The sequence below is a fragment of the Telopea speciosissima genome, chromosome 1 (genome assembly GCF_018873765.1).
Source record: "Telopea speciosissima isolate NSW1024214 ecotype Mountain lineage chromosome 1, Tspe_v1, whole genome shotgun sequence".
NCBI classification, from domain to species: Eukaryota; Viridiplantae; Streptophyta; class Magnoliopsida; order Proteales; family Proteaceae; genus Telopea; species Telopea speciosissima.
In genome coordinates, this window is record NC_057916.1 from 16,473,193 (window position 1) to 16,487,867 (window position 14,675).

Consider the following 14,675-nt stretch of genomic DNA (forward strand, 5'->3'; position numbering starts at 1 on the left):
CAGAATTTCAACAAAATTTTGGCCAAAACTTGTGAAAACAAAATTATATCTATAGTTTAAGATTTTAACTTTTTTTGGATAACCTTAATTCATTCTTGCTTCTAGATTCCTGGCAGTATTTTTGAATCATTGAATATAAACCATTTGAAGGTCCAGTATTTCTACGAGACGTTATGAGATGGAAGGCAATTCATTACTTGTATCAGTTATGACTTGGTGATGAAATTCTGATTTATTTATTTTTGCATTTCCCCTTCTTTTCATCAATTTATTCAGGATTTGAGTTGATTACCATATGGTCAAATAAGGTGGTTGAGAACTCTCTGCAGATGGCTGAATTAGAAAATGTCTCATCAGATGAGGCTGAGAAATGGTTCATTGTTCCTATCTTGTCTCCAAATATGTAAGTGATCTTACGTCATGTAAAATTCATGATTAATGATTCAAACTGTTTATTTATCTCTGTGCATGCTGTTGAATGGTTTTTAATTTGGGTTTTTGTCAAATGCCCCCCTGAAAATGCCCATTTGTCCAAATGCCCCCTTACAACTTTTCTAATTGTAAACTCCCCCTTATTTTAAACAAATTGTAGCATTGTGGTCTTGTCTGTTAATCTGGGACGTTAGACGTTAGTTTTAGAGAATGTAATGACCAAAATGCCATTGTGACAAAAACCAACAAAAATTAAAAAGTAAAGTGACCAAATTGCCCTCACCTTCACCAAATCGACTGAAAACCTAAACCTATATGATTCAGAGAAACATAGAAAAAAAAACTGACAAATGGAGGAAGCATCGGAGAATTAAACAAGAAAGTTTCTAAATATTCTAAGACAAAGAGCATGGAAATCTTCAAGAATTTAAAGTATCCGAACAAAACAGTAATCATCAAGCGAAGAAAGCTTGAAGATTCAGGTACCTGCGATCAATAACAAGGACAATATTAACAAACACTAGTGTGAATCAGGTCTTGTTCTGACATGATCCAGCTAATCTAACTCCTCTTCTTCGTTGTCTTCGGTCCTCTTCAGTTCTTCTTTGGTTTATCTTCTGCAAATCTCATCGATTCTTCCATATGGAGAAACAATAATTTACAGAGAATGAGAAGATTTTGGTATACCAAAAATCAACAATCTTAAACACTAATAAAACCATCCATATAGGAAAGAAATTGAAACTTCCCCCCCCCCCCTTTTTAAAGAAAACGGGATTTTCTGCAATGTGTCCAAATGCTTCAAGGAACTGTGAAAGAACTTAAACCCAAAACACCAGAATGTCAAAAGTGTAGAAATCCAATTCAAATGAAAACCAAAGCAATTAAAATAATCATAGTACCCGGCCTGCAGGAACCAAGTCAAAATAATTAAAGAAAAGAAAAGCACCCAACGTTTAAAAATTGAACAAATTAAGGAAATAGAAACAAAACCCAAATCCCTAAGCCAACTAAAACAACCCACCTACAGAAAACGAAAACGACGGACATCAAATACTAGCAAAATGAACAAAACCCAGTCCTTCAAATCCATCAGATCAGTGGAAATCAACGAAGAAAAAATTGGAAACTACAGAACGCAAGTCAACGAACATAAGATGAAACAGAGCTCGAACGTACAGGGGAAGTAAAGCTTGTTGCGGGGATCAAGACGGAGTCTATGGCGAATAGGAAGCAAAGATCTAGCGACTGATGAAATGGTGCTTGAAGAATGATGTTGGAACCATCGATGTGCTGCTGGTGGTGAAGAATTCATCAAGAATTCTCTGAATCAATTAGGTTTAGGGTTTCAGTTTCAAACCCTAAACCATTTGGGGAAGATGAGGGCAATTTGGTCACTTTACTTTTTAATTTTTGTTGGTTTTTGTCACAAGGGCATTTTGGTCATTACATTCTCTAAAACTAACATCTAACGTCCCAAATTAACGGACAGGACCAAAATGCTACAATTTGTTTAAAATAAGGGGGAGTTTACAATTAGAAAAGTTGTAAGGGGGCATTTGGACAAATGGATATTTTCAGGGGGCATTTGACAAAAACCCTTTTAATTTTTAGCCATGTGATACAGTACACATTTTTCGGCATTAGTTTGATTCTCATGGTTTTCATCAGCTAGGAGCTTAGTGAATTTGAGAAAGAAATGGCCCAGATGCTCAAAAAGTATGCTTTAACTTCTTCATTTATTGTTTTTTTGGGGGAGAGGGGAGCAGTATTGTGGAGATTGTCTCATTAACTAGGTTTCAGCATGTTAGCTGAACAGAGAATGGGAGAATGGCTTGAGTGTGTTTCCTTCACTCGCAGTCCTTTCATTTATTTCTTTTACTAATGAGCAGAAATACAATACTGCCCCTGTATAGCCAACATGCTTATATCAGGGGAATAAATAAAGAAAGAAAAAACACCCAAAATACCCTTATCGGGTTACATAACTCAACACTTCCCCCTCAAGTTGGTGCATAAATATCACACATGCCCAACTTGTCTAGACTAGGGTGAAATAACTTTCCACTTAACCCTTAGTGAACACATCTACAAGTTGATCGTCGAATTTCACAAAGGTTATACAAATCTGCCCACTTTCTAACTTCTCCTTGATGAAGTGTCTATCAATCTCCACATGCTTGGTACGGTCATGTTGCACTGGATTATGAGCAATGCTGCTTGCTGCTTTGTTGTCCAGTACAACATCATTGGACGATGAACAGAACAACCAATATCCTGGAGTATACTCTGAAGCCACAATAGTTCACATATGCCCTGGGCCATGGCACTTTAGCACTAGACCTAGCCACCACATTTTGCTTTTTACTTCGCCGTGTGACAAGGTTACCTCCTACAAAGGTACAATAACCTGAAGTGGATTTTCTGTCTGGGTTACCACCCTAGTCAGCATCTGTGTACGCCTCAATGCGAAGGTGATCATGTGGAGATAGGATAGTCCCTTTCCCTAGAGCTAACTTCAAATAATGGAGAATATGAAGAACAACGACCATATGGGTGGAGTAGGGATCATGCATGAACTGACTGACCAAACTAACAGCAAATGCAATGTCTGGTCTTGTGTGGGAGAGATAGAATAGTTTTCCCACCAACCTTTGATTACGCCCCTTATCAACAGGATCACCGTCCTTCTCTTGTAGACGAGTAGTAGCCTCCAAAGGGGTGTCACATGGGTGACATCCTAATAAACCAGTCTCTGAAAGTAAATCTAGAACATATTTCCTTTGGGAGAGAAAGATACCTTTGGGAGAACGAGCAACTTCAAGCCCAAGAAAATACCTGAGTTGCCCTAGATCCTTTATCTCAAATTCTCGTCCCAAGAAAGTCTCTAGGTGAGAGACTTCATCTGCATCATTGCCAGTCACCACTATGTTGTCAACTTAGACTATGAGAAGAGTAACTTTATCTCCATTCCGCTTGATGAAAGAGGTGTGATCAGCATTGCTCTGTTTGTACCGCACAAAGATCATTGCCATATGGAACCTGCCAAACCAAGCCCGAGGAGATTGCTTCAGCCCATATAACGCCCTCTTCAGTCTGCAAACCTTTCTGTAACCAAACTGAAGCTAAAAACTAACCTGCAGCAAGACAACTAGAAGAAGAAAGCAAGAAAGAAAGAAGAAGATCTGAGAAGAGAAGAAAGAGTAAAACCGAGAGAGAGAAGACTTCTCACGATTTAGTTGAATGATTAAATCGTGAGAGGCAGGTTTATTTATAATCAAATTTTAAGTGAATTACAATAGAAAACACCCAAAATACGCTTGAGACATAAAACTAATTAGAACTAACTAGAAAGAACCACAAAAGACATAAATAACCCCAAACAACTAAACACGATAATCTTAACTCTCCCCCTCAAGCTGGAGCGTAGACATCACCAAGATCCAGCTTGGAACAGCCACTTGCAAACTGTGGTCGAAACAAAGCTTTGGTAAACATATCTCCAAGCTGAAACTGGGATCGAACAAAAGGAGTAGTAATCAACTTCTTTAGAACAGCATCGCAAACAAAATGACAGTCAACTTCAATGTGCTTGGTTCGTTTATGAAACACAGGGTTGTTGGCAATATAGATAGCAGCCTGGTTATCACAGTACATCTCCATGGGCTGATCACTGAAATAACCAAGCTCATGAGTAAAGGAACGAACCCACATCAATTCAAGAATTGTGTGAGCCATAGCTGGACTGCCTTCCGACCGGAACAAGCAATAGTAGTCTGTTTCTTACTCTTCCAAGTAATCAAGTTTCCACCAAAGAAAGTACAATAACCTATAGTAGATCTACGATCACCATCAGAACCAGCTCAATCGGCATCAGAAAATCCCACAATGCTAGTGTGTCCATGACGGCGATAGACAAGCCCCTTGCCAGGAGTACCCTTAAGGTAACGTAAAATACGACAAGCAGCCTCCCAATGAACTTGCTTAGGCGTCTGCATGAACTGACTGATAACACCCACAACAAAAGAGATATCAGGAAGAGTAATTGTAAGATAGATAAGTCTACCGACCAGGCGTTGATACTGGTGTGGATCACTAAAGTCTGTGTCATCAGAAGCACCAAACCTGACGTGTGGATCCATAGGAGTATCAATAGGTTTACAACCCATCATACCTGTCTCATCAAGTAAATGAAGAACATACTTCCTTTGGGACAAGCTTAGACCGCGAGAACTGCGAACAACCTCAATGCCAAGAAAATACCGGAGGTTACCCAAATCCTTAATCTGAAAATTGTCAAGTAGATATGTCTTCACCTGTGCAATCCCAGAAGCATCATTACTAGTAATAATAATATCATCAATATATACTGCTAAGATGACCACATTAGACCCCTGTCGTCTAACAAAGATAGAGTGATCAGAGTAGCACTGAGAAAATCCACAACCAGCAACAACACTGCTAAATTTATCAAACCAGGCACGGGGAGACTGTTTCAGTCCATAAATTGCCTTATGAAGGCGACAAACTCGGACACTATCCCCCCCTGAGCAACATAACCAGGAGGTTGCTCCAGATACACCTCCTCCTGTAGGTCATCATATAAGAAAGTATTCTTCACAACCATCTGGAAAAGGGGCCAGTCAAGGTTAACAGCCAAAGAAAGCAAAATACGAACTGAATTCAGCCTCGCAACAGGAGAGAAAGTCTCAAAATAATCGACCCCATAGGTCTGAGTAAACCCCTTGGCAACCAAACGGGCCTTGTGCCGCTCCACAGTACCATCGGGATTGTACTTCACCGTGTACACCCAACGAAACTTAACAAGATCCTTACCAGGTGGGAGATCAACCAAAGACCAAGTCTTACGAGAGATGAGAGCCTCCATCTCCACATCCATAGCATTTTTCCAGTCAGGGTGAGACATAGCAATGGTATAAGAAGTGGGAATAAAAGTAGAATGTAATGCAGTAGCAAAAGCACGATAATGAAGGGGAAAATGAGAAACAGACACATAATTTGCTAGAGAATAAAGAGGACGGTTAGTGCAAGTACGAGTACCTTTTCTCTGAGCAATAGGGAGATCATCAACACCAACAGTAGGATCTGCAGTCAAAGAATCAGCTGGTGGCGGTAAAGGTGTGGCCGCAATAGGTTGAAGTGGGAGCAGCGGCTGCTGTTGGTGACGACGCACATAATCCTGTACAGGTGGGGCAGTTATCGGCAGAGGAAGAGGAGGAAGAGGAGCAGGGGCAGCAGCCCGACCAACTTCATCAAGAGTAACATCAACGGAGGAACCAACAAAATAAGGGGAACTCTCGAAAAAGGTAACATCAGTAGAAATAAACTGTTGGCGAGTAACAGGGTCAAAACATTGATACCCCTTCTGGGTACGAGAATATCCAAGAAACAAACACTTAACAGCCCGAGGAGATAACTTATCAAGCCCTGGGCGAAGCACATGAACAAAACACTAACAACCAAAAACACGAGGAGGAAGAGAGAAAACAGCCCAATTAGGAAACACTATTTTGAAAGGAATTTGATTATTTAGAACAGATGAAGGCATATGATTAATCAGAAAACAGGCTGTCAACACCGCATCTGCCCAATAGAGTTTGGGAACATGCATATGAAACATCAAAGAACGAGCGACATCTAACAAATGGCGATTTTTGCGCTCTGCCACACCATTTTGTTGGGGTGTATAAGAGCAAGTAGTTTGGTGAAGAATGCCATTGTCAGAACAAAAATGAGAGACCTCACACTGAATTAATTCAAGGGTATTGTCAGTACGCAAAGTTTTAAAGGAACACCAAATTGAGCTCGAATTTCATTATAAAACTGTTTGAAGACAGACATAAATTCAGACCGATCCTTCAAGAGGTACAACCATGTCATCCGAGAGTGATCATCAATAAAACTAACAAAATAAGAAAACCCTAACCGACTTTTGACCCTACAAGGACCCTAAATATTCGAATGAACCAACTGAAATAAAGAAGTACTCCTAGACTCTGGACTCAAAGGAAAAACAATACGATGATGCTTGCCAAGCTCACAAGCTTCACACTTGATACGGGAGACAGACTTGCAACTGGGAACAAGGTGCTGTAGCTAAGATACAGAAGGATGTCCTAGCCGATAGTGCCAATGTAAAGGAGATACGCCAGGAGAAGTAGCAACTGCTGCAGTGGATGTAGTTCCCAAATCAAAGTAATAGAGGCCTCCCTTCTCATACCCGCCACCAATCTTCATCTTTGTTGCAAGATCCTGAAAGACACAATAAAAAGGGTGAAAGGCTATAGAACAATTCAAAGTTTTAGTTAATTGACTAACAGACAAAAGATTAAGAGGAAGCTTGGGACCATGGAGAACATTAGTTAAAGATATGTAAGAAGACAAGGAAACTTTCCCATGACCAGTGACTGGTATAGAGGATCCATCTGTAATAGATATCCGAGATGACATAGAAGGCTGTGTGTAAGATGAAAACAAATTAGGCTTACCGGTCATGTGAGAAGATGCTCCGGAGTCAATGATCCACGGAGAGGATGAGGACGCGAAACAAGCAGTAGTACCTGAAGAAGCCTCAAGCTGCTGGACTCGTTGTAAGAGTTGAGAGACTAAATCATTAGAAGAAGTACTACCATTAGTAAAGGATCCCGGGGCATTGTCGGAAGAGTGCACAGAAGCAGCCCCTCCATCAGATACAGCAAAGTTTGCAAATTGCTCACGGGCCCACTATGGTTTGCCATGTTTGAGCCAACACTTATCAATAGTATGATTAGACCGATTACAATGAGTGCACCATCGAGAACTAGCATCAACAGAACCAGAACCAGTAGTGTTAGACATAGTCCCACGACCTCCAGAACCAGCTCCACGACCACGCCCAAAAGTAGAACCATGACCGCGAGAAGAGGTACCACCACCACCACAGCCACACCCTCCAGTAGAAGTGAAAGGGGCAAAATTATCTTTGTTGGTAGGAGCTGAATCAGACTTCACCACTGAAGGGGATACGACTCTCTGGAACCGACAATATGCTTCATTCATAGAGGGGATCTTCTCTCTAGTCAACAATTGACTTTTGACGGATTGAAGATCAGAATCTAACCCAGAGAGAAATTTGGCAACCAAAAATTCAGATCGTTGAGACTTAATTACAGCAGCATCAGTAGAGATAGGCTGGTATACATTAAGTTCTTCCCACATCCCCTTCAATGAACTGTAATACTCACCAAGGGATTTTCCATCTTGTTTAAAAGAGAAGCATTTCTCATAGAGATCATAAATTCGGGACAGATTTGTATCTTGAGAGTAGCTTTGCTTGAGTTCTTCCCAAACACCCTTGGCAGTTTTATGAAACATAACATTAGAAGCAATGGAGGTTCCATGCTATTCCAAAGCCAACAAAGAAGGGTTGCATTCTCAGCCTTCCAATCATCATATTTGTCATTAGTAGATGTTAGAGGTTCCATGGTAAGGTATTTCATCTTCCGGCGAGCAGTGATATAGACCTCAAAGGCTTGAGACCAAAGTAGATAATTAGAAGCACCATTCAGCTTCACACTGGTAATCTGAATGTTAAAGTTGTCGGTAGAAGACTTAGCATCAGCCATTAGGGAAATTAATAGATGCAAACACCAATGTCGATAACAGCCCAAAAGAAAAGAAACAAAAACCTTGATCAGGGTAAAATCGATAGCCTTGAAGAGTAGTGCAGAACACCCTAATATAGAAGTATAATCTTTGATGATAACCAGCAATAATGATGTATAATCGCTGTAAATCCAGCAGCAAGAATGGAGAACAGATCCCAGAAAAACAAATCGATTTCCACAGGGTTTTGGAATATCGATTGTCAGGGTTTTAGGGGCAAGCAAGGAACCAATCTTCAAGGGCTTCGAACAGCAGCAGGAAAAATACACAATCAGTTGCAGCATAGCAGAGAACTCTAGTCCTTCATGAATATATGACTAGAGTTCAGATCAATATAAGCAGCATATGGTTGCTGTAGACCACGATATAAATAAAGAGGTGAAAAACTTTCAAAACAGCAACAGCAAGGAGAATCTCGTGGATCAGAATTCAATGCTCTGGTACCATGTAACCGAATTGAAGCTAAAAACTAACCTGCAGCAAGACAACTAGAAGAAGAAAGCAGGGAAGAAAGAAGAAGATCTGAGAAGAGAAGAAAGAGTAAAACCGAGAGAGAGAAGACTTCTCACGATTTAGTTGAATGACTAAATTGTGAGAGGCAGGTTTATTTATAATCAAATTTTAAGTGAATTATAATAGAAAACACCCAAAATACCCTTGAGACATAAAACTAATTAGAACTACCTAGAAAGAACCACAAAAGACATAAATAACCCCAAACAACTAAACACGATAATTTTAACACTTTCCATGAGTCTTGTCATAAGAAAAACCTGGAGGGATCTCCATATATACTTCCTCCTCTAGGTCTCCAAGAAGGAAAGGATTTTTAACATCCAATTGCTGCAAATCCCAGCCAAGATTGACAGCATATGATAACAAGACCCAAACAGTGTTCAACTTTGCCATTGGAGCAAATGTTTCCTGATAATCAATCCCATAGGTCTGGGTAAATTCCTTGGCCACCAGTCTAGCCTTATATCTGTCCACTGTTCGATCAGGCTTCTGCTTGACAACAAACACCCATTTGCAGCCCAATGTTTTCTTGCCCGAAGGAAGAGCCACCAGCTCCCATGTCTCATTCTTGGATAGGGCCATCATTTCTTCCAACATGGCTGCTTTCCACTTTGGATCTTCCATTGCCTCCTGCCATTTCTAAGGAATAGAAACAAAGGAAAGAGAGGACACAAATGCATGGTAGGAAGGAGACAAAGCATCATAGGAAACAAAACTTGTGATGGGATGTTGGGTGCAAGATCTAACGCCTTTACGGACAGTAATAGGTAAATCAAGAGGGGGATCCTTACTAGGTAATGCATCGGAATCTGGATCTGGATCAAGTGCGGACAGTTGAAGAGGTGGTACAGTAGTGGTAGTCTCAACCTGCTCTTTGTGCTTCCTGGTGTAGGTTTGATCAATAGGAATTTGACTCACAGGTCTGCGCTCCCCCTGATTAGGGCGAGACCGAGAGGCTGAAGTTGGCTTATCCTGAATAGGAGCCAGAAGAGTTAAAGAAGGTTTCCCTTGAATTGAGGTTGGTAAAAGATCAGGCACATCTTCAAATACTAAGTCATGCTCCCCCTGAAGACGTGGCAGAGAGTAGTATGCCAGGGATTCATGGAAGACAACATCCATAGTAACAAATGTACGCCGAGAAGGTGGATGATAACATTTGTATCCTTTCGGGGTAGGAGAGTAGCCCAAAAAGATACAACGAATGCTCCGAGGATCAAGCTTACCATGAAGATGATGATTGCAAGCATACATACAACAAAGATTTTTGGAGGAACCACAAAAGAGGAGGAACCTTGAAGGAGGTCAACAAGAGTACGACTATCAAGGACCAAGGTAGGCATACGGTTGATGAGGTAGGCAGTGGTGAGAATAACATCACTCCAATATTGAGGAGGAACTTGTCGTGCAAACATTATGGCCTGAGCCACTTCTAAAAGGTGCCGGCTTTTTCTTTCGGCGACTGTCTACATAGCTGGTCTGATGGAGGATGCCATTCTCAGCCAGATAGGATTGGAACTGACCCTCCATGTATTCTTTGCCATTATCACTCCGTAGAATTTTCAATGTGGCATTGAATTGGGTTGCTGTCTAGAGGTTGAAGACAACCTCTTATCTTGAGCTACTTCAATTGTTACTTTCTGTATTTCCTAAAATATGCCTCCCCATTTATCCCTCTTTTGCATTAATGCCAAGTTTACGCTCCATTATTTCTTAAACCCAATCTTGTCCCTCCTTATTCATAGACCTTAGCCTTTAAGGTTCTGTTTGCCACCCCTTTGTAAACTTGAGATAAATTACAAAACTGCGACCAATCATATTATTTGAGTAATTTAACACTTGGGTGGGCCTATAAGCATAGTTGTCACTGCATCTAGGTGACCCAACTCCCCAAGGCGTTGGAGAGGGTCCAAAATCAAGGCCACACTGTTGCCTTGGTCGCCTTATTGGTTTCACCTTGCTTCCATGCCCCCCTGCAAACGTCTTGGGTCTCCTATACGCCGCGACAACTATGCCCATAAGCGATCCGAACCAGGATTTTTGAACCACCCCTCCAATACGATATCCAATGTCGATACTTAAATCCTTGTGTGTCCTGCCTTTTAGTAGAACTTAGGCTGCATTTTGTTACTCTCCTATGCAAATAAAGAAAAGAAAACTAAAGTAAAGTGGAAAACCTTTCTATGCCCACAAATTTTTTCCTTCCTACAATTTTGTCTTAGAATGGGTGGACAAGTTTTGAAGTATGAAGTTTCCAAAGTAATATCCCTCCCCCCTTCTCTTGACAGTTTTCCCTAGGAATGCAATAAAAAATTTTGATTTTATCTCAATTGTCCCTTCCTGCGACACTTCCCAAAGCAACCAAATGTGGCCTTAGACATTCTGGTTTCAAATACACTACTAAAAAAACTGAAAAACATAATCGAAAGCAGAGAAAATAAAAGGACAAGCAGCTAAGCTCGCTGTTCGGCCAGGTACTCCTAACATCTATGCAAACTACAAATGACCTGAAAATGTAAAAATATTATCAGCTTCCATACAGTGTGAATAATTATAGAACTATCATTGCAACCCAACGTCAAGTTAAAAAATAAATAGCTTCTAATCTATTGATGAAAATGAAATCGCTTGTAATCTGCATTTGCCTAACTAATCTTATGACTATGCCTGACAGTCAACCCAAATAAATGCCAAGTCCACCCCCGCCGCCCCCCCCCCCCCCCCACACTATAGAAACACACCTTGCCAAAGAAAAAGGTAAAGACAGTTGTGGATAGGAAGAAGCCTAGTCAATGATTTAGTTCATGTGGGGGGGAATAAGCATGTGTAAGAGAAGCTGGAGACAACCTAATGAACAAGAGACACCTGACATTAGCAGGCTAGTGATAAAGATGGGCTCTTATTTATTTATTTTTTTGAAGTGAAGGAATTCTAAAATCTGTTTGCTGTAAGATGGAATATTTTTTTTATTGCTCTTATGTAACATGGTATTAGATTTCCTTTCACTTGCAAGAAATTTAGATATCCTACTCTCACCTGCAAGTCAATCTGACTGGTACTATTTAATTATTTTAAATTAATAAGTACGATGACTTCTTGAGCTATGCTGTGTCATCAGAACTGATGAACCAAAAGGAAATACAGTTGGGTTTGCTTCGCAATTGCGCCTTTTGGTGAATGCATTGGATGCGTCCTTTGAGGCTCAGTTTATGGAAGATTTTGTATCAGGTTTGGAGAAACTTGTTAATGTCACACACCCCTTACTAAATGGGGAGGTATATGTGGTTTTTTATAATTTCTCTTTGATCTGTGGCAGCTGAAAACTCTGCATCTGATAATTTAAACTCCTCACTGACCATACCACCTCCAACAGTTCTTGACCGTGTACTCAAAGATCTTTTTCATGAAGGTATGGACATTTGCACTTTTCTCTATCCAAGTACAACCATGTCATTATTAACATCTTGTCTTGATTGGGCCTTCACTATTCTCTTTTTTCATTTATGCTATTGCCTATTGGTGGGTGGGATCATTATTTCCCACTCTGCCTATGCATATTGAAAGGGGTGATTAAAGATTGTGTTTAGATGGTTCACCATGAAGGGCTGCAACCAAGGACCCTACCTGAACCTGATATTCTTATTAATCTGATTAAAAATGCGGACCACCCACTGGTGGGTGAGGGAGTTTATTGAGTAACATGTCTGGATGACCAGATCTATTCTGTTTCAACCTATTCACTAATATTTTCGAGGATTTCAATTTTGGTTCGTAGACTGATTGGACCCCTTGGCAAGATTAAAACATTCTTTAAGATTTGGCTTACCTTATTTTGAGTCATAAAACCCCAAATACCTGGTCAATCTCTTCAAATCAGTCCCTTAATTGGTGCAGATAGGTTTAGTCTAGTGAGAATGAAGTTTTCTAGTTTTCTTTAAAAAAACAAATGCAAGTTTTTCTTCTTTTTTTTTTTAATAAATTCCTATTGAGGTTTGCAGCTTTTGGTCAAAATCCCCTTATTTTGTTGAAATCATATTAAAGTATAACATCAACCATTTTTGTTACTGAAATGAGCAAACTTAGCTAGATTATTGCAAACATTTTGCTGTTTTGATAGAAATATGGTAAAAAAATATATGTTAATATTTCTGAGATTTCTTCAATTGAGATAGAAACATTTTATGAAGCCAAACTGAACCTGGACTTATCAAGGGCCTTAGTCAGTTTGATGCCCATTCTGTATTTTCTGTAACCATTATTTTTCTTTGGTTAGAGTAAAACACTAAGACATATCTATAAAAGGTGTCTATTTGGGGCACAGTATTTAGTTTTAGAACTGGCAAGTTTTTTTGTTTTCTTCATATTCTATCACTTGGTCCTGCTCTAATAATTCTCTTTGCATCCATTATTTCCAGGTGAAGTTGTACTCATAAAAAATCTGTTTCATTATTTTCTGGTTTTCTTTGCTATCATTTTACTAAAGGGCCTCGTTTCAGATATAGGAGCACAATCATCAGATTACATTAAGGGCGAACACAAAAATTCACGTGTTATTAAAGGCGCACCACTTGAGTCCCTTTTTGCTCAATTTTGCTTGAATTGTCTTTGGTTTGGCAACTGCAACATACGTGGTATGTATGAACTACAAAGATTCTGTCAGTTATTCTCTTTATTACATATTTATTGTTTAGGATTTTTGCTATATCAAATCCCTTAATAATAACAATGCAATACTGACACGTTGCTTATTATTATTATTTTTTAATTATGTGGTAATCAGCTATAGCAGTTCTCTGGATAGAATTTGTTCGAGAAGTCCGCTGGTTTTGGGAGGAGTCACAACCATTACCCCGAATGCCAACCAATGGTGTTATTGATCTATCCACATGTCTAATCCACCAGAAACTACAAATGGTATTCTTCACATCTCTTCTATAGTATCTAAGTTATACTTGGCCACTATAAATTTTGTCAACAAACTGGAAACTCTGCCATGTGGCAGCTTATTTCATGCCAAAAATATGTGTATTTGTTGTCAGCATCATTATCTACTCATATGTTAAGTTTAAGCCTAAAAGGATTTTGACATGTGGTGTTGTAAAGCTTTGATAAATGGTATCAATTTGGGACTGTTTGTATAAATGGCTAAGAATATAAAGTAAGGAATGACCATATTAGGGCTAAGTTGAGAGTTGCCTCGATTCATGATATGCTTCGAAAAAGTCATTTGAGGTGGCATGGCCGTGTTCAACGGAGGCCTTGGGATGCTTCAGTGTGGAAGAGTGATTTGATTCAGATTGAAGGAACTAAAAGAGCTGGGGAAGGCCTAAAATGACCCTAGGAGAAGTAGTGAGAAGAAACATGCATAGTTTAGGCCTTGTAGCAAGTATGCCCTCGAATAGAGCTGATTGGAGGGCAAGGATCCATGTAGCTGATCCCATTTAGTTGGGAATTGGGATAAAGCTTGAGTTGTTGTTGTTGTTGTGGAGCCCAAGGTTCCAGTGTGGAAGAGTGATTTGATTCAGATTGAAGGAACTAAAAGAGCTGGGGAAGGCCCAAAATGGCCCTAGGAGAAGTAGTGAGAAGAAACATGCATAGTTTAGGCCTTGTAGCAAGTATGCCCTTGAATAGAGCTGATTGGAGGGTAAGGATCCATGTAGCTGACTCCATTTAGTTGGGATAAGGCTTGAGTTGTTGTTGTTGTGGAGCCCAAGAACCCTGAAGTCCTGCTTGATTGCCTTCTCAGAACATTCCTGGGAACATCTCTGCAGTAAATTTTTTGCCACATGCGGTACATTGGGTTCTTTATTCTTTTTTCCTCCTCTTCTTCTATGATTGTTGAGATGTTTATGTAATTTTGCTGTTGTATCAAGACTTGTGTCTCTTCCTGGCTGTCCAACATTACCAATATTATTTTCACTACTTGCTTTGCTTTTCAGCTTTCAATATGCATTGAAAAGAGGAGTCGATTGAATCAAAGTAATCAAGATCATGCTTCTGATCATATTGAGGTATTGAATTTTCTATTATTTTGTTGTTCCAATGCTCATAAATTTTCTCCTGTA

General features: G+C 39.8%; 1 protein-coding gene across 3 annotated transcripts in view; it reads left to right on the top strand.

Annotated features, from left to right (window-relative positions):
* The window catches only part of LOC122671490 (rab3 GTPase-activating protein catalytic subunit), an 83,708-nt gene that overhangs the window by 29,414 nt on the left and 39,619 nt on the right, over nucleotides 1-14,675 (top strand). For all 3 annotated transcript variants that reach the window (XM_043868754.1, XM_043868737.1, XM_043868746.1), the window contains exons 9-14: nucleotides 277-403; nucleotides 11,729-11,838; nucleotides 11,927-12,019; nucleotides 13,107-13,241; nucleotides 13,391-13,524; nucleotides 14,550-14,621. In XM_043868754.1, coding sequence (XP_043724689.1) covers nucleotides 277-403; nucleotides 11,729-11,838; nucleotides 11,927-12,019; nucleotides 13,107-13,241; nucleotides 13,391-13,524; nucleotides 14,550-14,621 — 671 coding nt within the window. The remainder of the gene's footprint in view (nucleotides 1-276; nucleotides 404-11,728; nucleotides 11,839-11,926; nucleotides 12,020-13,106; nucleotides 13,242-13,390; nucleotides 13,525-14,549; nucleotides 14,622-14,675) is intronic.